We start from the raw sequence: 23867 nt of genomic DNA on the forward strand, positions 1-23867 counted from the left end.
TGAGAGCTTCAAGTTACTTGGTGTCCACATCACCAACAATCTATCATGGTCCAAACACACCAAGACAGTCGTGAAGAGGGCACGACAAAGCCCATTCCCCCTCAGGAGACTGAAAAGATTTGGCATGGGTCCTCAGATCCTCAAAAGGTTCTACAGCTGCACCATCGAGAGTATCCTGACTGGTTGCATCACCGCCTGGTATGGCAACTGCTTGGCCTCCGACCGCAAGGCACTACAGAGGGTAGTGCGTACAGCCCAGTACATCACTGGGGCCAAGCTTCCTGCCATCCAGGACCTCTATACCAGGCGGTGTCAGAGGAAGGCCCTACAAATTGTCAAAGACTCCAGCCACCCTAGTCATGGACTGTTCTCTCTGCTACTGCATGGCAAGCGGTACCATAGCGCCAAGTCTAGGTCCAAAAGGCTTCTTAACAGCTTCTACCCCCAAACCTTAAGAGGCTTTTGCAATTATGTTAGCACAGCTGAAAACTGTTGTGCTGATTAAAGAAGCAATACAACTGGCCTTCTTGAGACTAGTTGAGTATCTGGAGCATCAGCAATTGTGGGTTTGATTAATTTTCTTCTGAAACTCGTCAGTCTATTCTTGTTCTGAGAAATGAAGGCTATTCCATGCGAGAAATTGCCAAGAAACTGAAGATCTCGTACAACGCTGTGTACTACTCCCTTCACAGAACAGTGCAAACTGGCTCTAATCAGAATAGAAAGAGGAGTGGGAGGCCCCGGTGCACAACTGAGCAAGAAGACAAATACATTAGAGTGTCTAGTTTGAGAAACAGATGCATCACAGGTCCTCAACTGGCAGCTTCATTAAATAGTACCCGCAAAACACCAGTCTCAACGTCAACAGTGAAGAGGCAACTCCAGGATGCTGACCTTCTAGGCAGAGTTGCAAAGAAAAAGCCATATCACAGACTGGCCAATGAAAAGTAAAGATTAAGATGGGCAAAAGAACACAAACACTGGACTTTTTTGCAACTCTGCCTAGAAGGTCAGCATCCCGGAGTCGCCTCTTTTCACCTGTAGTTTTCGGCGCATGTGGCAAATAAAATTTGATTTGATTTGATTTGGGAAATATAGAGGAGGAGGAGGAGAAGAGAAAGAGAGAAGGAGAGAAAGAGAGAGGGGAGGAGGAGAAATGAAAGAGTGAGGGAGGAAAAGAGAAAGAGAGAAAAAGAGGAGAGAAAGAGAGAGGGGGAGGAGAGAAAGAGAGAGGAGGAGGAGAGAAAGAGAGAGGAGGAGGAAGAGGAGAAGAGAAGTATAGAGGAGGAGGAGGAGAGAAATATAGAAGAGGAGGAGGAGGAGGAGGAGGAGGAGGAGGAGGAGGGCTGCTTTTGTTGCTCTGTATCCTGGGGTTGTTCTGTGTGTGTGTGTGTGTGTGTGTGTGTGTGTGTGTGTGTGTGTGTGTGTGTGTGTGTGTGTGTGTGTGTGTGTGTGTGTGTGTGTGTGTGTGTGTGTGTGTGTGTGTGTGTGTGTGTGTGTGTGTGTGTGTGTGTGTGTGTGTGTGTGTGTGTGTGTGTGTGTGTGTGTGTGTGTGTGTGTGTGTGTGTGTGTGTGTGTGTGTGTGTGTGTGTGTGTGTAGGGGGGTTGCTATCCATCCGTCAGCCTGGTCTCCTGAGCTGTGGAGTGTTTGTTTAATCATCTCCATGTTGATCTCTGCTCAGTGTGAGAATGGAGCTTCTTTAACGGTTACCATGAGAACCCTGTTGACTTCGGATTGGCTGAGAGAGGTCAGAATTCACTGTTGCTCCTCCAGAAGGATGTGTGTGTACCAACAGTAGGTTTCCATAGTGACACACACACTTCTTGGAAACTTGTTGGGACAGTTTATTTTTCAGTTTATTTTTCTCTCTGACTAAAATCCCTGTCTCCTCCATGTGTGTGTGTGTATGTGTGTGTATGTGTGTGTGTGTGTAGGTAGATTCCGTCTAGTTGATGAAGACAGAGACGTCAGGGATCCCGTCCAGTATTTTTCCTCGGTGGAGGAAGTGGCCGGAGTGTTCCCTGACCGAGTCTTCACCATGGAAACCATCAGCTTCACTGTCAAGGTCAGGGGTTAGGGGTCAGGGGTAGGGTTTTTTTAAACATATTTTAGTTCCTGCTTTGCTTCAATGGGTACACTCGCAATGTCCGCCAGTCTACCCATTCTGCCATCATTGACTTGAATGGGGACACCCGGTCTATTCATTCTATTTCTATGGCAGCACATACAGTCAGGATTTTAAAATGTTTTGTTGTTTGAACGGTTATTACGGTGATCGCGGTCATTTGACTGGCCAATTACCATCATCCAAAATTCCATGACCATCACAGCCCTGGTCAGGGGTCAGGGGTTAGGGGGAGGAGCTACAACACTACTCAGCTATATACAATAGGGTTAGGGGGAGGAGCTACAACACTACTCAGCTATATACAATAGAGTTAGGGGGAGGAGCTACAACACTACTCAGCTATATACAATAGGGTTAGGGGGAGGAGCTACAACACTACTCAGCTATATACAATAGGGTTAGGGGGAGGAGCTACAACACTACTCAGCTATATACAATAGGGTTAGGGGGAGGAGCTACAACACGACTCAGCTATATACAATAGGGTTAGGGGGAGGAGCTACAACACGACTCAGCTATATACAATAGGGTTAGGGGGAGGAGCTACAACACTACTCAGCTATATACAATAGGGTTAGGGGGAGGAGCTACAACACTACTCAGCTATATACATGACAAACACTGGGTTAACTATACATGACAAACACTGGGTTAACTATACATGACAAACACTGGGTTAACTATACATGACAAACACTGGGTTAACTATACATGACAAATACTGGGTTAACTATACATGACAAACACTGGGTTAACTATACATGACAAATACTGGGTTAACTATACATGACAAACACTGGGTTAACTATACATGACAAACACTGGGTTAACTATACATGACAAATACTGGGTTAACTATACATGACAAATACTGGGTTAACTATACATGACAAACACTGGGTTAACTATACATGACAAATACTGGGTTAACTAAACATGACAAATACTGGGTTAACTATACATGACAAACACTGGGTTAACTATACATGACAAATACTGGGTTAACTATACATGACAAACACTGGGTTAACTATACATGACAAATACTGGGTTAACTATACATGACAAACACTGGGTTAACTATACATGACAAATACTGGGTTAACTATACATGACAAACACTGGGTTAACTATGTGTGTGGTCCTCTGTAGCTCAGCTGGTAGAGCACGGCGCTTGTAACGCCAAGGTAGTGGGTTCGATCCCCGGGACCACCCATACACAAAAAAAAAAATGTATGCACGCATGACTGTAAGTCGCTTTGGATAAAAGCGTCTGCTAAATGGCATATTATATTATTATTACATGACAAATACTGGTCTATGTATCTGTGGTGTGTGTGGGTTGGTTCTTCTCTCCTTGTGGGGACCTAAAATCCCCAAAATCCCCACAAGGAGAGAAAAACAAGGATAATTCTCCTTCTTGGGGACATTTCCCACATCCCCATGAGGACAAAGGCTATTTTAAGGTCAGGAGTTAGGTTTAGGGTTAGGAGTTAGGTTTAGGGTTAGGAGTTAGGTTTAGGGTTACGGTTAGGAGTTAGGATTAGGGTTAGGAGTTAGGTTTAGGGTTAGGAGTTAGGTTTAGGGTTAGGGTTAGGAGTTAGGTTTAGGGTTACGGTTAGGAGTTAGGAGTTAGGTTTAGGGTTAGGAGTTAAGTTTAGGGTTAGGAGTTAGGAGTTAGGTTTAGGGTTAGGAGTTAGGTTTAGGGTTAGGGTTAGGAGTTAGGTTTAGGGTTAGGGTTAGGAGTTAGGTTTAGGGTTAGGGTTAGGAGTTAGGTTTAGGGTTAGGGTTAGAAGTTAGGGTTAGGAGTTAGGAGTTAGGAGTTAGGAGTTAGGTTTAGGGTTAGGAGTTAGGTTTAGGGTTAGGAGTTAGGGTTAGGGTTAGGAGTTAGGTTTAGGTTTAGGTTTAGGGTTAGGAGTTAGGGTTAGGAGTTAGGTTTAGGGTTAGGAGTTAGGTTTAGGGTTAGGGTTAGGAGTTAGGTTTAGGGTTAGGTTTAGGGTTAGGAGTTAGGTTTAGGGTTAGGAGTTAGGTTTAGGGTTAGGAGTTAGGTTTGGGTTAGGGAGTTAGGTTTGGGTTAGGAGTTAGGTTTTAGGTTAGGAGTTAGGTTTAGGAGTTAGGTTTAGGTAGGTTAGGTTTCAGGGTTCGGTTAGGAGTTAGGTTTAGGTTTAGGAGTTAGGGGTTTTAGGTTAGGAGTTAGGTTTAGGGTTAGGGTTAGGAGTTAGGTTTAGGGTTAGGAGTTAGGTTTAGGGTTAGGAGTTAGGTTTAGGGTTAGGAGTTAGGTTTAGGGTTAGGAGTTAGGTTTAGGGTTAGGAGTTAGGGTTAGGGTTAGGAGTTAGGTTTAGGGTTAGGAGTTAGGTTTAGGGTTAGGAGTTAGGTTTTGAGGTTAGGAGTTAGGTTTAGGTAGGAGTTAGGTTTAGGTTAGGTTAGGAGTTAGGTTTAGGGTTAGGAGTTAGGTTTTAGGGTTGGGAGTTAGGTTTAGGTAGGGTTAGGAGTCAGGGTTTAGGTTAGGGTAGGAGTTAGGTTTAGGGTTAGGAGTTAGGTTTAGGGTTAGGGTTAGGAGTTAGGTTTAGGGTTAGGAGTTATGTTTAGGGTTAGGGTTAGGAGTTAGGTTTAGGGTTAGGAGTTAGGTTTAGGGTTAGGGTTAGGAGTTAGGTTTAGGGTTGCAAACAGGGTTAGAATTAGGGTTAGGAGTTAGGTTTAGGATTAGGGTTAAGCTTATGGTAAGGGTTAGGGCTAGGGTAAGGGTTAGGTTAGGGGTTAGGGAAAATAGGACGTAGAAGAACAAAACGTATGTGTGTCTCTGTGTGGTGTGGTGTGGTTGTGTCTCTGTGTGGTGTGGTGTGGTGTGGTTGTGTCTCTGTGTGTGTCTCTGTGTGGTGTGGTGTGGTGTGGTTGTGTCTCTGTGTGGTGTGGTGTGGTGTGGTTGTGTCTCTGTGTGGTGTGGTGTGGTGTGTGTGTGTGTCTCTGTGTGGTGTGGTGTGGTTGTGTCTCTGTGTGGTGTGGTGTGGTTGTGTCTCTGTGTGGTGTGGTGTGGTGTGGTTGTGTCTCTGTGTGGTGTGGTGTGTGTGTGTGTCTCTGTATGGTGTGGTGTGGTGTGGTTGTGTCTCTGTGTGGTGTGGTGTGTGTGTGTGTGTCTCTGTGTGGTGTGTGTCTCTGTGTTGTGGTGTGTCTCTGTGTGTCTCTGTGTGTGTGTCTCTGTGAGTGTGTATGTATACCTCTCCAGGTCGTGTCGAGGGAGTTCAGTGAGGACAGTGAGTCGTACAGTGTGACGCTGCAGGCCGGAGATCAGCTGTCACTAATGGGGAAGGCGGAGCTTCTCACGGCCACGCCTACCAGGGAGAAAACCGGACTGAGCGCTCTCCTGAGACGCCTGGGGAAAACCCCCCGCAGTAAGAAACACACCCCCCACAACCCTAACCCTAACCCTAACCCTAACCCCCCACAACCCTAACTCCTAACCCTAACCCTAACTCCTAACCCTAACCCCCCACAACCCTAACCCTAACCCTAACTCCTAACCCTAACCCTAACCCCCCACAACCCTAACTCCTAACCCTAACTCCTAACCCCCCACAACCCTAACTCCTAACCCTAAACCTAACCCCTAAACCTTGTGGGAACCGGCAACATGTCCCCACTTGTCCGACTTTTCCTTGTTTGAAGTAAAACCAAACACACACACACCCTCCCTGCCCTGTCCCTCTCTCAGGTAAAACTCCCTGTCCCTCTCTTAGGTAAAACTCCCTGTCCCTCTCTCATGGGAAACTCCTGTCCCTCTCTCAGGTAAAACTCCCTGTCCCTATCTCAGGTAAAACTCCCTGCCCCTCTCTCAAGGGAAACTCCTGTCCCTCTCAAAGGTAAAACTCCCCATCCCTCTCTCAGGTAAAACTCCCTGTCCCTCTCTCAGATAAAACTCCCTGTCCCTCTCTCAGGTAAAACTCCCTGTCCCTCTGTCCTCAGGTAAAACTCCCTGTCCCTCTCTCAGATAAAACTCCCTGTCCCTCTCTCAGGTAAAACTCCCTGTCCCTCTGTCCTCAGGTAAAACTCCCTGTCCCTCTCTCAGGTAAAACTCCCTGTCCCTCTGTCCTCAGGTAAAACTCCGTGTCTGGTGTGTATGAACCATCGGACCAATCAAAGACTTTCTCTGCCCTTCACCTGCCGAGGACGGTTCTGCACGCGCTCCCCGCTGGAGCAGGGCATTCTGGGAGCTGACCACACGGTGCGCAGCATCATCGAGAGGGTCAGACTTCCTGTTAACGTTACTGTGCCGACAAGACCACCACGGAACCCCTATGACCGCCACGTGGTAAGACATGGCCGACACTAACGATGTGTGTGTGTGTGTGTGTGTGTGTGTGTGTGTGTGTGTGTGTGTGTGTGTGTGTGTGTGTGTGTGTGTGTGTGTGTGTGTGTGTGTGTGTGTGTGTGTGTGTGTGTGTACGGAAGGTGACTAACCCTAGCTCTCTCTGTATTGTTTCCAGGTGAGAGAGGGGCATCGCTACAAGCTGTTGAACATCGTCAGTAAAACTGTGGTGTTGTGTCTCGTCCTGCGTCCCACCCAACTGGTTCCCTCCCACTTTCTGTTGCTACGCTGCATGCCCCGCTTCTCCATGGCGATGCCAACGGCAACCATGGACAGCCTGTTGCTACGGCAACATGCCAGCTTCGACCCTGACGGTTACAGCCGAGCCGTCCGAGAGACGCGTCCAGAACTCAGCGAGGAGAGTGTGAACGTGCAGCGAGTGTGCGTGAGCGAGGACTCTCAGCAGCTGTCTATGTGTGTGTTCGCTGGTGGTGGAGTTACAGACAACGTCAGCCAATCCCAGCACTGCAGAGACTCTGTGGGGGAGGGGCCAGAGTACATCTCTCCCGATTGGCCGGAAGCTGAGCTGCAGACCAATGAGGATATCGCCTATGAAGAACTCTGGACCAATCAGATAGCAGAGGACCTGGGGAAGGCGGAGCCAAACCTCATCTCCTTCCATTCCTCTTCCTCAATGGACGGATCGCTGGGGACCGCCCACCTCGCCATGGTGACACGAGTTCCAACTCCTCCCCCTGTACCTCCAAAATCAGACGCAGTGAGTCTCCACCCCCCTCCTCTCTCCCCCTCCTCTCTCCCTGCATTCAGACACTCGTGGTAGAAATGTGCCAAAACATCGGCCATAGAGACAGCAGAAGCAGTGGAAAATAGAACATTGCCACCAGAAAATGTTGGAGTTTTAGATTGGTTTAAGCTCTTCCAGATGTGATGGGGAAGAGCTGAGCCATTAAGAGGTGAGACATTATTAGTACACGTTTACTTGCGGAAGCGAATTTTGACGCTAGTCTAGTATGGGAATGCAAGTTTACTTACTATCTCCTTCGGACCCTTTAGAAAACTGTTTATATGTTGACCCACTAACTCCTTGAGACTCTATATAATCTAGTCTCTATGTTGACCCACCAACTCCTTCAGACTCTATAGAAACCAGTATTTATGTTAACCAAACATCTCCTTCAGACTCTGGAGAAATCTGTCTATATGTTGACCCAACACCTCCTTTAGACTCTATAGAAAACAGTCTTTATATTGACCCACCAACTCCTTCAGACTCTATAGAGTCCTACCTTCTATAGAGTCCTACCTTCATGTTGACCCATCATCTCCTTCAGACTCTATAGAGTCCTACCTTCATGTTGACCCATCATCTCCTTCAGACTCTATAGAGTCCTACCTTCATGTTGACCCATCATCTCCTTCAGACTCTATAGAGTCCTACCTTCATGTTGACCCATCATCTCCTTCAGACTCTATAGAGTCCTACCTTCATGTTGACCCATCATCTCCTTCAGACTCTATAGAGTCCTACCTTCATGTTGACCCATCAATCTCCTTCAGACTCTATAGAGTCCTACCTTCATGTTGACCCATCATCTCCTTCAGACTCTATAGAGTCCTACCTTCATGTTGACCCATCATCTCCTTCCAGACTCTATAGAGTCCTACCTTCATGTTGACCCATCATCTCCTTCAGACTCTATAGAGTCCTACCTTCATGTTGACCCATCATCTCCTTCAGACTCTATAGAGTCCTACCTTCATGTTGACCCATCATCTCCTTCAGACTCTATAGAGTCCTACCTTCATGTTGACCCATCATCTCCTTCAGACTCTATAGAGTCCTACCTTCATGTTGACCCATCATCTCCTTCAGACTCTATAGAGTCCTACCTTCATGTTGACACATCATCTCCTTCAGACTCTATAGAGTCCTACCTTCATGTTGACCCATCATCTCCTTCACTCTATAGAGTCCTACCTTCATGTTGACCCATCATCTCCTTCACTCTATAGAGTCCTACCTTCATGTTGACCCATCATCTCCTTCACTCTATAGAGTCCTACCTTCATGTTGACCCATCATCTCCTTCACTCTATAGAGTCCTACCTTCATGTTGACCCATCATCTCCATTTTTATTTCACCTTTATTTAACCAGGTAAGAAGCCAGTTGAGACCAAGTTCTCATTTACAACTGGAACCTGGCCAAGATAAAGCAAAGCAGTGCGATAAAAACAACAACAACACAGCGTTACATATGGGGTAAACAAAATGTACAGTCAATAACACAATAGAACATCTATATACAGTGTGTGCAAATGTAGTAAGTTATGGAGGTAAGGCAATAAATAGGCCATGGTGCAACATAATTATAATTTAGTATTAACACTGGAATGATAGATGTGCAGAAGATGATGTGCAAATAGAGATACTGGGGTGCAATTGAGCAAAATAAATAACAATATGGTGATGAGGTAGTTGGGTGGGCTAATTACAGATGGGCTGTGTACAGGTGCAGTGATCGGTAAGCTGCTCTGACAACTGATGCTTAAAGTTAGTGAGGGAGATAAGAGTCTCCAGCTTCAGAGATGTTTGCAGTTCGTTCCAGTCATTTGCAGCAGAGAACTGGAAGGAATGGCGACCAAAGGAGGTGTTGGCTTTGGGGATGACCAGTGAGATATACCTGCTGGAACGCATACTACGGGTGGGTGTGGCTATGGTGACCAATGAGCTATGATAAGGCGGGGATTTGCCTAGAAGTGATTTATAGATGACCTGGAGCCAGTGGGTTTGGCGACGAATATGTAGTGAGGGCCAGCCAACAAGAGCATACAGGTCACAATGGTGGGTAGTATATGGGGCTTTGGTGACAAAACGGATGGCACTGTGATAGACTACATCCAATTTGCTGAGTAGAGTGTTGGAGGCTATTTTGTAAATGACATCGCCGAAGTCAAGGATCGGCAGGATAGTCAGTTTTACGAGGGCATGTTTAGCAGCATGAGTGAAGGAGGCTTTGTTGGGAAATAGGAAGCCGATTCTAGATTTCACTTTGGATTGGAGATGCTTAATATGAGTCTGGAAGGAGAGTTTACGGTCTAACCAGACACCTAGGTATTTGTAGTTGTCCACATATTCTAAGTCAGACCCGCCGAGAGTAGTGATTCTAGTTGGGCAGGCGGATGCAAGCAGCGTTCGATTGAAGAGCATGCATTTAGTTTTACTAGTGTTTAAGAGCAGTTGGAGGCCACGGAAGGAGTGTTGTATGGCATTGAAGCCCATTTGGAGGTTTGTTAACACAGTGTCCAATAAAGGGACAGATGTACACAAAATGGTGTCGTCTGCGTAGAGGTGGATCTGAGAGTCACCAGCAGCAAGAGCGACATCATTGATATACACAGAGAAAAGAGTCGGCCTGATAATTGAACCCTGTGGCACCCCCATAGAGACTGCCATAGGTCCAGACAACAGGCCCTCCGATTTGACACATTGAACTCTATCTGAGAAGTAGTTGGTGAACCAGGCGAGGCAGTCATTTGAGAAACCAAGGCTATTTAGTCTGCCAATAAGAATGCGGTGGTTGACAGAGTCGAAAGCCTTGGCCAGGTCAATGAAGATGGCTGCACAGTACTGTCTTTTATCAATCGCGGTTATTATATCGTTTAGGACCTTGAGCGTGGCTGAGGTACACCCATGACCAGCTCGTAAAACAGATTGCATAGCGGAGAAGGTACGGTGGGATTCGAAATGGTCGGTGATGATGTTTGTTAATTTGGCTTTCAAATACTTTCGAAAGGCAGGGCAGGATGGATATAGGTCTGTAACAGTTTGGATCTAGAGTGTCACCCCTTTTGAAGAAGGGGATGACCGCAGCAGCTTTCCAATCTCTGGGGATCTCAGACTATACGAAAGAGAGGTTGAACAGGCTGGTAGTAGGGGTTGCGACAATTTCGGCAGCTAATTTTAGAAAGAAAGGGTCCAGATTGTCTAGCCCAGCTGATCTGTAGGGGTCCAGATTTTACAGCTCTTTCAGAACATTAGCTATCTGAATTTGGGTGAAGGAGAAGCAGGGGAGGGGGGCATGGGCATGTTGCAGCGGAGGGTGCAGAGTTGGTGGCCGGGGTAGGGGTAGCCAGGTGGAAAGCATGGCCAGCCGTAGCAAAATGATTGTTGAAATTTTCGATTATCGTAGATTTATCGGTGGTGACAGTGTTTCCTAGCCTCAGTGCAGTGGGCAGCTGGGAGGAGGTGCTCTTATTCCCCATGGACTTTACAGTGTCCCACAACTTTTTGGAGTTAGTGCTACAGGATGCACATTTCTGTTTAAAAAAGTTAGCCTTTGCTTTCCTAACTGCTTGTGTATATCGGTTCCTGACTTCCCTGAAAAGTTGCATATCGCGGGGGCTGCTCGATGCTAATGCAGTACGCCACAGGATGTTTTTGTGATGGTCAAGGGCAGTCAAGTCTGGGGTGAAACAGGGGCTATATCTGTTCTTAGATCTGAATTTTTTGATTGGGGAATGCTTATTTAAGATGGAGAGAACACTTTTAAAGAACAACCAGGCATCCTCTACTGATGAAGGTCAATATCCATCCAGGATAACCGGGCCAGGTCAATTAGAAAGGCCTGCTCACTGAAGTGTTTTAGGGAGCGTTTGACAGTGATGAAGGGTGGTCGTTTGACCGCGGACCGATTACGGACGCAGGCAATGAGGCAGTGATCACTGAGAACCTGGTTGAAGACAGCGGAGGTGTATTTAGAGGGTAAATGAGTCAGGATGATATCTATGAGGGTGCCCATGTTAACGGATTTAGGGTTGTACCTGGTAGGTTCCTTGATAATTTGTGTGAGATTGAGGGCATCTAGTCTAGATTGTAGGATGGCCGGGGTGTTAAGCATATTCCAGTTTAGGTGACCAAGCAATATGAACTCTGAGGATAGATGGGGGGCAATCAATTCACATATGGTGTCCAGGGCACAGCTGGGGGCTGAGGGGGGTCTGTAGCAAGCGGCAACAGTGAGAGACTTATTTCTGGAAAGGTGGATTTTTAGAAGTAGAAGCTCAAACTGTTTGGGCACAGACCTGTCACGCCCTGGCTCTGGGGACTCTGAAATGTTGAGCCAGGGTGTGGATTTTCTATGTTTAGTTTCACGGGGTAGCTTCTATGTTGTGTTTTCTATGTTTTGGGTTTTGTTCTAGATCATATAGATCTATGTTGGTCAGGGTGGTTCCCAATCAGAGGCAGCTGTTGCTTGTTGTCTCTGATTGGGAGCCATACTTAGGTAGGCTGTTTTCAGCTATTCTTTGTGGGATCTTGTTCTGATTTGGTTTGTGTTATACCGTAGACGTCACGTTATCGTTGTTGTTTTGATCGTGTGATCATTCTAAATAAATAATATGTTCACCTTCAACGCTGCGCCTTGGTCCGCTTCATCATGTGTCAACGATCGTGACAGAAGATCCCACCTCGACTGGATCAAGCAGCGTGACGAGGAGAGAGGATGGACGTGGGAGGAGATGAGTGCGAGTCTGGCAAGAGGGATGGAGGCCTTGGCCAAGGGTAGGAGTGAAGCCCATAAATTTTTTTAGGGGGCTAACGCCGTGGACGACGGGGCAGCAGGAGGACGCCAGGTTACGGGAGTCACTGGTCACCAGGGGGAAGGAGGTTGTAGAGGCACGGCGAGAGGTACTGGCGTGTGTTGCCAGTCCGGTCCGGCCTGTTCCTGATCCCCACGTAGGGCCAGTGGTGTGTGTTCCCAGTACGGTCCGGCCTGTTCCTGCCACTCGCACCAAGTCTACGGTAGCGTCGCCAGCCCAGTCCGGCCCATTCCTGCTCCCCGCACCAAGTCAGGGGTGCGCTCGACAGCCCGGCTCGGCCGTGTCCTGCTCCCCGCACCAAGCCAGTGGTGCGCTTCGTCAGTCCGGCTCGCCCGTGCCTGTTCCCCGCACCAAGTCAGGGGTGCGCCGACAGCCCGGCTCGGCCGCTCCTGCTCCCCACACCAAGCCAGTGGTGTGCGTCGCCAGTCCGGCACGGCTCCGTGCCTGTTCCCTGCACCAGTTAGGGGTGCGCTCGACAGCCCGGCTCGCCCGCTTCCTGCTCCCCACACCAAGCCAGTGGTGTGCGTCGCCAGTCCGGCACGGCCCGTGCCCTGTTCCCCGCACCAAGTCAGGGGGTGCGCTCGACAGCCCGGCTCGCCCGCTCCCTGCTCCCCACACCAAGCCAGTGGTGTGCGTCGTCCAGTCCGGCACGGCCGGTGCCTGTTCCACCGGTGGCTGGTCCGGCACCGGTCAGATGCTTCACGTCGGAGCTAGAGCAATCCGCTCCACCAGTGTTCAGTCCAGCTCCGGCCAGCAGGGCCAGACCGGACCAGGGGTACTGTGGGGGGTTAGAGAGGGAGTGGGGATCATGCCCAGAGCCGGATCCGCCGCCAAGGCGGAGTGCCCACCCGGTCCCTCCCCTGTGGTGTTCTGTTGGCGCGGTCGGAGTCCGCGCCTTTGGGGGTACTGTCACGCCCTGGCTCTGGGGACTCTGAAATGTTGAGCCAGGGTGTGGATTTTCTATGTTTAGTTTCACGGGGTAGCTTCTATGTTGTGTTTTCTATGTTTTGGGTTTTGTTCTAGATCATATAGATCTATGTTGGTCAGGGTGGTTCCCAATCAGAGGCAGCTGTTGCTCGTTGTCTCTGATTGGGAGCCATACTTAGGTAGGCTGTTTTCAGCTATTCTTTGTGGGATCTTGTTCTGATTTGGTTTGTGTTATACCGTAGACGTCACGTTATCGTTGTTGTTTTGATCGTGTGATCATTCTAAATAAATAATATGTTCACCTTCAACGCTGCGCCTTGGTCCGCTTCATCATGTGTCAACGATCGTGACAAGACCTGGATAGTATGATAGAGCTCTGCAGGCTATCTCTACAGTAGATTGCAACCCCACCCCCTTTGGCAGTTCTATCGAGACGGAAAATGTTGTAGTTGGGGATGGACATTTCTGAATCTTTGGTGGCCTTCCTAAGCCAGGATTCAGACACTGCTAGAACATCAGGGTTGGCGGAGTGTGCTAACGCAGTGAATAACTCAAACTTAGGGAGGAGGCTTCTGATGTTAACATGCAAGAAACCAAGGCTTTTGCGGTTACAGATGTCAACAAATGATAGCGCCTGGGGAGCAGGAGTAATACTGGGGGCTACAGGGCCTGGGTTAACCTCTACATCACCAGAGGAACAGAGGAGGAGTAGAATAAGGATACGGCTAAAGGCTTTAAGAACTGGTCTTCTAGTGCGTTGGGTACAGAGAAAAAATTGGGCAGGTTTCCGGGCGTTGTAGAATAGATTCAGGGCATTATGTACAGACAAGGATATCGAAGGACATGAGTACAGTGGAGGGAAACCTAAGCGTTGGGTAACAATGAAAGAGATAGCATCACTGGAGGTACCGATTGAGCCAGTCTCCGCGTGTATGGGGGGTGGGACAAAGGAGCTATCTGAGGCAGGTTGAGCGGGACTGGGGGCTCTACAGTGAAATAGTACTATAAGAACTAACCCAAACAGCAATAGGCAAGGCATATTGACATGGGAGAGAGGCATAACGCAATCACAGGTGCTATTCGAGAGAGCTAAGACAACAGCTGGTAATGGTGACGAAAGATTGAGCTGAGGCTAAACAGATAAACAGGATGGGGTACCGTATAAAGGAACAGTCCAGCAGGCATCAGCTGTGTAGCTGAGTGATCATAAGGTCCAGTGAACAGCAATAGGTTAGTCCGGGAGCAGTTCAGTGGCTGCTAAAGCACAGGCGAGCAGGAGGCACAGCTGTTGATTGCGTTTGCTAGCGGGCCGGGGCTAGCAGATGGATCTTCATGGTCGTCACAACGGGAAGCCTGTTGAAACCACATCAGACGATTATGTCGGCAGACCAGTCGTGTTGGATCGGCGGGGCTCCGTGTCAACACCAGGAGGTCCCGTCCGGTTGACAGAGAGGTAGATAGCCGGAAGATGGGCCTGGCTCGAGGCTAGCTCAAGGCTAACTGGGGTTAGCTTCAGGACAGTGGTGATTAGCCAACAATGACAACAGCCATTCGGTTGCAGCTAGCTAGTTGCGATGGTCCGGCGTTAAGGTCCAGTGATTCCGGCAGAAAAACCGGTATGCTCTGGGTCGATAGCGCGATGTGCAGACTGGCCGATAATTGTCCAGGCTAGAGCTGGCTGGTAGGTAGTGCAGGCCAAGGACAGTGGTGAAGACCGCTAACGGTGGCTAATAGCAAGTAGCTAGTTAGCTGGCTAGTTTCAGCCGTAGGTTCTTGATAAAAAGGTATAAGAAATAATAGAATCCGTTCCACATTGGGTGAGGCGGGTTGCAGGAAAGTATATTTAGTTAAAGGATGGAAAGTGAGATTGAGAAATATATATGAAAAATACAAAAAAAACTAAAAAAACTGGCTATCTACAGAAAACACAACCGCACTGCTATGCCATCTTGGATATCTTTCAGCCTCTAGAGAATCCAGTCTTTAAGTTGACCCACCAACTCCTTCAGACTCTATAGAATCAGTCTCTATGTTGACCAACCAGCTCCTTCGGACTATATAGAAAACATACTTCATGTTGACCCACCATCTCATTCATATTCTATAAAAAACACTCTATGTTGACCCACCATCTTGTTTACACTCTATAGAACACAGCCTCTATGTTGACCCACCATCTCCTTTACACTCTATAGAACACAGTCTCTATGTTGACCCACCATCTCCTTTACACTCTATAGAACACAGTCTCTATGTTGACCCACCATCTTCTTTACACTCTATAGACCACAGTCTCTATGTTGACCCACCATCTCCTTTACACTCTATAGAACACAGTCTCTATGTTGACCCACCATCTCCTTTACACTCTATAGAACACAGTCTCTATGTTGACCCACCATCTCCTTTACACTCTATAGAACACAGTCTCTATGTTGACCTACCATCTCCTTTACACTCTATAGAACACAGTCTCTATGTTGACCCACCATCTCCTTTACACTCTATAGAACACAGTCTCTATGTTGACCCACCATCTCCTTCAGACTCTATAGAACACAGTCTCTATGTTGACCCACCATCTCCTTTACACTCTATAGAACACAGTCTCTATGTTGACCCACCATCTCCTTTACACTCTATAGAACACAGTCTCTATGTTGACCCACCATCTCCTTTTACACTCTATAGAACACAGTCTCTATGTTGACCCACCATCTCCTTTACACTCTATAGAACACAGTCTCTATGTTGACCCACCATCTCCTTTACACTCTATAGAACACAGTCTCTATGTTGACCCACCATCTCCTTTACACTCTATAGAACACAGTCTCTATGTTGACCCACCATCTCCTTTACACTCTATAGAACACAGTCTCTATGTTGACCCACCATCTCCTTTACACTCTATAGAACACAGTCTCTATGTTGACCCACCATCTCCTTTACACTCTATAGAACACAGTCTCTATGTTGACCCACCATCTCCTTTACACTCTATAGAACACAGTCTCTATGTTGACCCACCATCTCCTTTACACTCTATAGAACACAGTCTCTATGTTGACCCACCATCTCCTTTACACTCTATAGAACACAGTCTCTATGTTGACCCACCATCTCCTTTGCACTCTATAGAACACAGTCTCTATGTTGACCCACCATCTCCTTTACACTCTATAGACCACAGTCTCTATGTTGACCCACCACCTCCTTTACACTCTATAGAAAACAGTCTCTATGTTGACCCACCAGCTCCTTCAGACTCTATAGAACACAGTCTCTATGTTGACCCACCATCTCCTTTACACTCTATAGAACACAGTCTCTATGTTGACCCACCATCTCCTTCAGACTCTATAGAACACAGTCTCTATGTTGACCCACCATCTCCTTCACCTCTATAGAATCAGTCTTTATGTTGAAAAACCAGCTCCTTCAGACTATATAGAATCAGTCTTTATGTTGACCCACCATCTCCTTCACCTCTATAGAAACCAGTCTCTTTGTTGACCCACCATCTCCTTCACCTCTATAGAAACCAGTCTCTATGTTGACCCACCATCTCCTTCACCTCTATAGAAACCAGTCTCTATGTTGACCCACCATCTCCTTCACCTCTATAGAAACCAGTCTCTATGTTGACCCACCATCTCCTTCACCTCTATAGAAACCAGTCTCTATGTTGACCCACCATCTCCTTCACCTCTATAGAAACCAGTCTCTATGTTGACCCACCATCTCCTTCACCTCTATAGAAACCAGTCTTTATGTTGACCCACCATCTCCTTCACCTCTATAGAAAACAGTCTCTATGTTGACCCACCATCTCCTTCACCTCTATAGAAACCAGTCTCTATGTTGACCCACCATCTCCTTCACCTCTATAGAAACCAGTCTCTATGTTGACCCACCATCTCCTTCACCTCTATAGAAACCAGTCTTTATGTTGACCCACCATCTCCTTCACTTCTATAGAAACCAGTCTCTATGTTGACCCTCCATCTCCTTCACCTCTATAGAAACCAGTCTTTATGTTGACCCACCATCTCCTTTACACTCTATAGAACACAGTCTCTATGTTGACCCACCATCTCCTTTACACTCTATAGAACACAGTCTCTATGTTGACCCACCATCTCCTTTACACTCTATAGAACACAGTCTCTATGTTGACCCACCATCTCCTTTACACTCTATAGAACACAGTCTCTATGTTGACCCACCATCTCCTTTACACTCTATAGAACACAGTCTCTATGTTGACCCACCATCTCCTTTACACTCTATAGAACACAGTCTCTATGTTGACCCACCATCTCCTTTTACACTCTATAGACCACAGTCTCTATGTTGACCCACCATCTCCTTTACACTCTATAGAAAACAGTCTCTATGTTGACCCACCAGCTCCTTCAGACTCTATAGAACACAGTCTCTATGTTGACCCACCTTCTCCTTTATACTCTATAGAACACAGTCTCTATGTTGACCCACCATCTCCTTCAGACTCTATATAACACAGTCTCTATGTTGACCCACCATCTCCTTCACCTCTATAGAATCAGTCTTTATGTTGAAAAACCAGCTCCTTCAGACTATATAGAATCAGTCTTTATGTTGACCCACCATCTCCTTCACCTCTATAGAAACCAGTCTCTATGTTGACCCACCATCTCCTTCACCTCTATAGAAACCAGTCTCTATGTTGACCCACCATCTCCTTCACCTCTAGAGAAACCAGTCTCTATGTTGACCCACCATCTCCTTCACCTCTATAGAAACCAGTCTCTATGTTGACCCACCATCTCCTTCACCTCTATAGAAACCAGTCTCTATGTTGACCCACCATCTCCTTCACCTCTATAGAAACCAGTCTCTATGTTGACCCACCATCTCCTTCACCTCTATAGAAACCAGTCTTTATGTTGACCCACCATCTCCTTCACCTCTATAGAAACCAGTCTCTATGTTGACCCACCATCTCCTTCACCTCTATAGAAACCAGTCTCTATGTTGACCCACCATCTCCTTCACCTCTATAGAAACCAGTCTCTATGTTGACCCACCATCTCCTTCACCTCTATAGAAACCAGTCTTTATGTTGACCCACCATCTCCTTCACTTCTATAGAAACCAGTCTCTATGTTGACCCTCCATCTCCTTCACCTCTATAGAAACCAGCCTTTATGTTGACCCACCAACTCCTTTACACTCTATAGAACACAGTCTCTATGTTGACCCACCATCTCCTTCAGACTCTATAGAACACAGTCTCTATGTTGACCCACCATCTCCTTTACACTCTATAGAACACAGTCTCTATGTTGACCCACCATCTCTTTTACACTCTATAGAACACAGTCTCTATGTTGACCCACCATCTCCTTTACACTCTATAGAACACAGTCTCTATGTTGACCTACCATCTCCTTTACACTCTATAGAACACAGTCTCTATGTTGACCCACCATCTCCTTTACACTCTATAGACCACAGTCTCTATGTTGACCCACCATCTCCTTTACACTCTATAGAAAACAGTCTCTATGTTGACCCACCATCTCCTTCACCTCTATAGAAACCAGTCTCTATGTTGACCCACCATCTCCTTTACACTCTATAGAAAACAGTCTCTATGTTGACCCACCCTCTCCTTTACAGTCTATAGAAAACAGTCTCTATGTTGACCCACCAGCTCCTTCAGACTCTATATAGTCCTACCTTCATGTTGACCCACCATCTCCTTTACACTCTATAGAACACAGTCTCTATGTTGACCCACCCTCTCCTTTACACTCTATTGAACACAGTCTCTATGTTGACCCACCATCTCCTTTACACTCTATAGACCACAGTCTCTATGTTGACCCACCATCTCCTTTACACTCTATAGAAAACAGTCTCTATGTTGACCCACCATCTCGTTTACACTCTATAGACCACAGTCTCTATGTTGACCCACCAACTCCTTTACACTCTATAGAACACAGTCTCTATGTTGACCTACCATCTTCTTTACACTCTATAGAACACAGTCTCTATGTTGACCCACCATCTCCTTTACACTCTATAGAACACAGTCTCTATGTTGACCCACCATCTCCTTCAGACTCTATAGAACACAGTCTCTATGTTGACCCACCATCTCCTTTACACTCTATAGAACACAGTCTCTATGTTGACCCACCATCTCCTTTACACTCTATAGAACACAGTCTCTATGTTGACCCACCATCTCCTTTACACTCTATAGAACACAGTCTCTATGTTGACCCACCATCTCCTTTACACTCTATAGAACACAGTCTCTATGTTGACCCACCTTCTCCTTTACACTCTATAGAACACAGTCTCTATGTTGACCCACCATCTCCTTTACACTCTATAGAACACAGTCTCTATGTTGACCCACCATCTCCTTTACACTCTATAGAACACAGTCTCTATGTTGACCCACCATCTCCTTTACACTCTATAGAACACGGTCTCTATGTTGACCCACCATCTCCTTTACACTCTATAGAACACAGTCTCTATGTTGACCCACCATCTCCTTTACACTCTATAGAACACAGTCTCTATGTTGACCCACCATCTCCTTTACACTCTATAGAACACAGTCTCTATGTTGACCCACCATCTCCTTTACACTCTATAGAACACAGTCTCTATGTTGACCCACCATCTCCTTTGCACTCTATAGAACACAGTCTCTATGTTGACCCACCATCTCCTTTACACTCTATAGACCACAGTCTCTATGTTGACCCACCATCTCCTTTACACTCTATAGAAAACAGTCTCTATGTTGACCCACCAGCTCCTTCAGACTCTATAGAACACAGTCTCTATGTTGACCCACCATCTCCTTTACACTCTATAGAACACAGTCTCTATGTTGACCCACCATCTCCTTCAGACTCTATAGAACACAGTCTCTATGTTGACCCACCATCTCCTTCACCTCTATAGAATCAGTCTTTATGTTGAAAAACCAGCTCCTTCAGACTATATAGAATCAGTCTTTATGTTGACCCACCATCTCCTTCACCTCTATAGAAACCAGTCTCTTTGTTGACCCACCATCTCCTTCACCTCTATAGAAACCAGTCTCTATGTTGACCCACCATCTCCTTCACCTCTATAGAAACCAGTCTCTATGTTGACCCACCATCTCCTTCACCTCTATAGAAACCAGTCTCTATGTTGACCCACCATCTCCTTCACCTCTATAGAAACCAGTCTCTATGTTGACCCACCATCTCCTTCACCTCTATAGAAACCAGTCTCTATGTTGACCCACCATCTCCTTCACCTCTATAGAAACCAGTCTTTATGTTGACCCACCATCTCCTTCACCTCTATAGAAACCAGTCTCTATGTTGACCCACCATCTCCTTCACCTCTATAAAAACCAGTCTCTATGTTGACCCACCATCTCCTTCACCTCTATAGAAACCAGTCTCTATGTTGACCCACCATCTCCTTCACCTCTATAGAAACCAGTCTTTATGTTGACCCACCATCTCCTTCACTTCTATAGAAACCAGTCTCTATGTTGACCCTCCATCTCCTTCACCTCTATAGAAACCAGTCTTTATGTTGACCCACCATCTCCTTTACACTCTATAGAACACAGTCTCTATGTTGACCCACCATCTCCTTTACACTCTATAGAACACAGTCTCTATGTTGACCCACCATCTCCTTTACACTCTATAGAACACAGTCTCTATGTTGACCCACCATCTCCTTTACACTCTATAGAACACAGTCTCTATGTTGACCCACCATCTCCTTTACACTCTATAGAACACAGTCTCTATGTTGACCCACCATCTCCTTTACACTCTATAGAACACAGTCTCTATGTTGACCCACCATCTCCTTTACACTCTATAGAACACAGTCTCTATGTTGACCCACCATCTCCTTTACACTCTATAGAAAACAGTCTCTATGTTGACCCACCAGCTCCTTCAGACTCTATAGAACACAGTCTCTATGTTGACCCACCTTCTCCTTTATACTCTATAGAACACAGTCTCTATGTTGACCCACCATCTCCTTCAGACTCTATATAACACAGTCTCTATGTTGACCCACCATCTCCTTCACCTCTATAGAATCAGTCTTTATGTTGAAAAACCAGCTCCTTCAGACTATATAGAATCAGTCTTTATGTTGACCCACCATCTCCTTCACCTCTATAGAAACCAGTCTCTATGTTGACCCACCATCTCCTTCACCTCTATAGAAACCAGTCTCTATGTTGACCCACCATCTCCTTCACCTCTATAGAAACCAGTCTCTATGTTGACCCACCATCTCCTTCACCTCTATAGAAACCAGTCTCTATGTTGACCCACCATCCCCCTTCACCTCTATAGAAACCAGTCTCTATGTTGACCCACCATCTCCTTCACCTCTATAGAAACCAGTCTCTATGTTGACCCACCATCTCCTTCACCTCTATAGAAACCAGTCTTTATGTTGACCCACCATCTCCTTCACCTCTATAGAAACCAGTCTCTATGTTGACCCACCATCTCCTTCACCTCTATAGAAACCAGTCTCTATGTTGACCCACCATCTCCTTCACCTCTATAGAAACCAGTCTCTATGTTGACCCACCATCTCCTTCACCTCTATAGAAACCAGTCTTTATGTTGACCCACCATCTCCTTCACTTCTATAGAAACCAGTCTATGTTGACCCTCCATCTCCTTCACCTCTATAGAAACCAGCCTTTATGTTGACCCACCAACTCCTTTACACTCTATAGAACACAGTCTCTATGTTGACCCACCATCTCCTTCAGACTCTATAGAACACAGTCTCTATGTTGACCCACCATCTCCTTTACACTCTATAGAACACAGTCTCTATGTTGACCCACCATCTCCTTTACACTCTATAGAACACAGTCTCTATGTTGACCCACCATCTCCTTTACACTCTATAGAACACAGTCTCTATGTTGACCTACCATCTCCTTTACACTCTATAGAACACAGTCTCTATGTTGACCCACCATCTCCTTTACACTCTATAGACCACAGTCTCTATGTTGACCCACCATCTCCTTTACACTCTATAGAAAACAGTCTCTATGTTGACCCACCATCTCCTTTACACTCTATAGAAAACAGTCTCTATGTTGACCCACCATCTCGTTTACACTCTATAGACCACAGTCTCTATGTTGACCCACCAACTCCTTTACACTCTATAGAAAACAGTCTCTATGTTGACCTACCAGCTCTTTCAGACTCTATATAGTCCTACCTTCATGTTGACCCACCATCTCCTTTACACTCTATAGAACACAGTCTCTATGTTGACCCACCATCTCCTTTACACTCTATAGAACACAGTCTCTATGTTGACCCACCATCTCCTTTACACTCTATAGACCAACAGTCTCTATGTTGACCCACCATCTCCTTTTACACTCTATAGAAAACAGTCTCTATGTTGACCCACCAGCTCCTTCAGACTCTATAGAACACAGTCTCTATGTTGACCCACCATCTCCTTTACACTCTATAGAACACAGTCTCTATGTTGACCCACCATCTCCTTTACACTCTATAGAACACAGTCTCTATGTTGACCCACCATCTCCTTCACCTCTATAGAATCAGTCTTTATGTTGAAAAAAAAGCTCCTTCAGACTATATAGAATCAGTCTTTATGTTGACCCACCATCTCCTTCACCTCTACAGAAACCAGTCTCTATGTTGACCCACCATCTCCTTCACCTCTATAGAAACCAGTCTCTATGTTGACCCACCATCTCCTTCACCTCTATAGAAACCAGTCTCTATGTTGACCCACCATCTCCTTCACCTCTATAGAAACCAGTCTCTATGTTGACCCACCATCTCCTTCACCTCTATAGAAACCAGTCTCTATGTTGACCCACCATCTCCTTCACCTCTATAGAAACCAGTCTCTATGTTGACCCACCATCTCCTTCACCTCTATAGAAACCAGTCTTTATGTTGACCCACCATCTCCTTCACCTCTATAGAAACCAGTCTCTATGTTGACCCACCATCTCCTTCACCTCTATAGAAACCAGTCTCTATGTTGACCCACCATCTCCTTCACCTCTATAGAAACCAGTCTCTATGTTGACCCACCATCTCCTTCACCTCTATAGAAACCAGTCTTTATGTTGACCCACCATCTCCTTCACCTCTATAGAAACCAGTCTCTTTGTTGACACTCCATCTCCTTCACCTCTATAGAAACCAGTCTTTATGTTGACCCACCATCTCCTTTACACTCTATAGAACACAGTCTCTATGTTGACCCACCATCTCCTTTACACTCTATAGAACACAGTCTCTATGTTGACCCACCATCTCCTTTACACTCTATAGAACACAGTCTCTATGTTGACCCACCATCTCCTTTACACTCTATAGAACACAGTCTCTATGTTGACCCACCATCTCCTTTACACTCTATAGAACACAGTCTCTATGTTGACCCACCATCTCCTTTACACTCTATAGAACACAGTCTCTATGTTGACCCACCATCTCCCTTTACACTCTATAGACCACAGTCTCTATGTTGACCCACCATCTCCTTTACACTCTATAGAAAACAGTCTCTATGTTGACCCACCAGCTCCTTCAGACTCTATAGAACACAGTCTCTATGTTGACCCACCTTCTCCTTTATACTCTATAGAACCCAGTCTCTATGTTGACCCACCATCTCCTTCAGACTCTATAGAACACAGTCTCTATGTTGACCCACCATCTCCTTCACCTCTATAGAATCAGTCTTTATGTTGAAAAACCAGCTCCTTCAGACTATATAGAATCCAGTCTTTATGTTGACCCACCATCTCCTTCACCTCTAT

General features: G+C 46.3%; 1 protein-coding gene across 1 annotated transcript in view; it reads left to right on the top strand.

Annotated features, from left to right (window-relative positions):
• gareml (GRB2 associated, regulator of MAPK1-like) overlaps positions 1 to 23867 on the top strand; it is a 51423-nt gene that overhangs the window by 21556 nt on the left and 6000 nt on the right. The window contains exons 3-6 of the mRNA XM_041865626.2: positions 1936 to 2066; positions 5353 to 5518; positions 6221 to 6435; positions 6611 to 7210. Of these exons, the coding sequence (XP_041721560.1) occupies positions 1936 to 2066; positions 5353 to 5518; positions 6221 to 6435; positions 6611 to 7210 (1112 nt within the window). The remainder of the gene's footprint in view (positions 1 to 1935; positions 2067 to 5352; positions 5519 to 6220; positions 6436 to 6610; positions 7211 to 23867) is intronic.

Source organism: Coregonus clupeaformis, chromosome 36, assembly GCF_020615455.1.
Source record: "Coregonus clupeaformis isolate EN_2021a chromosome 36, ASM2061545v1, whole genome shotgun sequence".
NCBI lineage: Eukaryota > Metazoa > Chordata > Actinopteri > Salmoniformes > Salmonidae > Coregonus > Coregonus clupeaformis.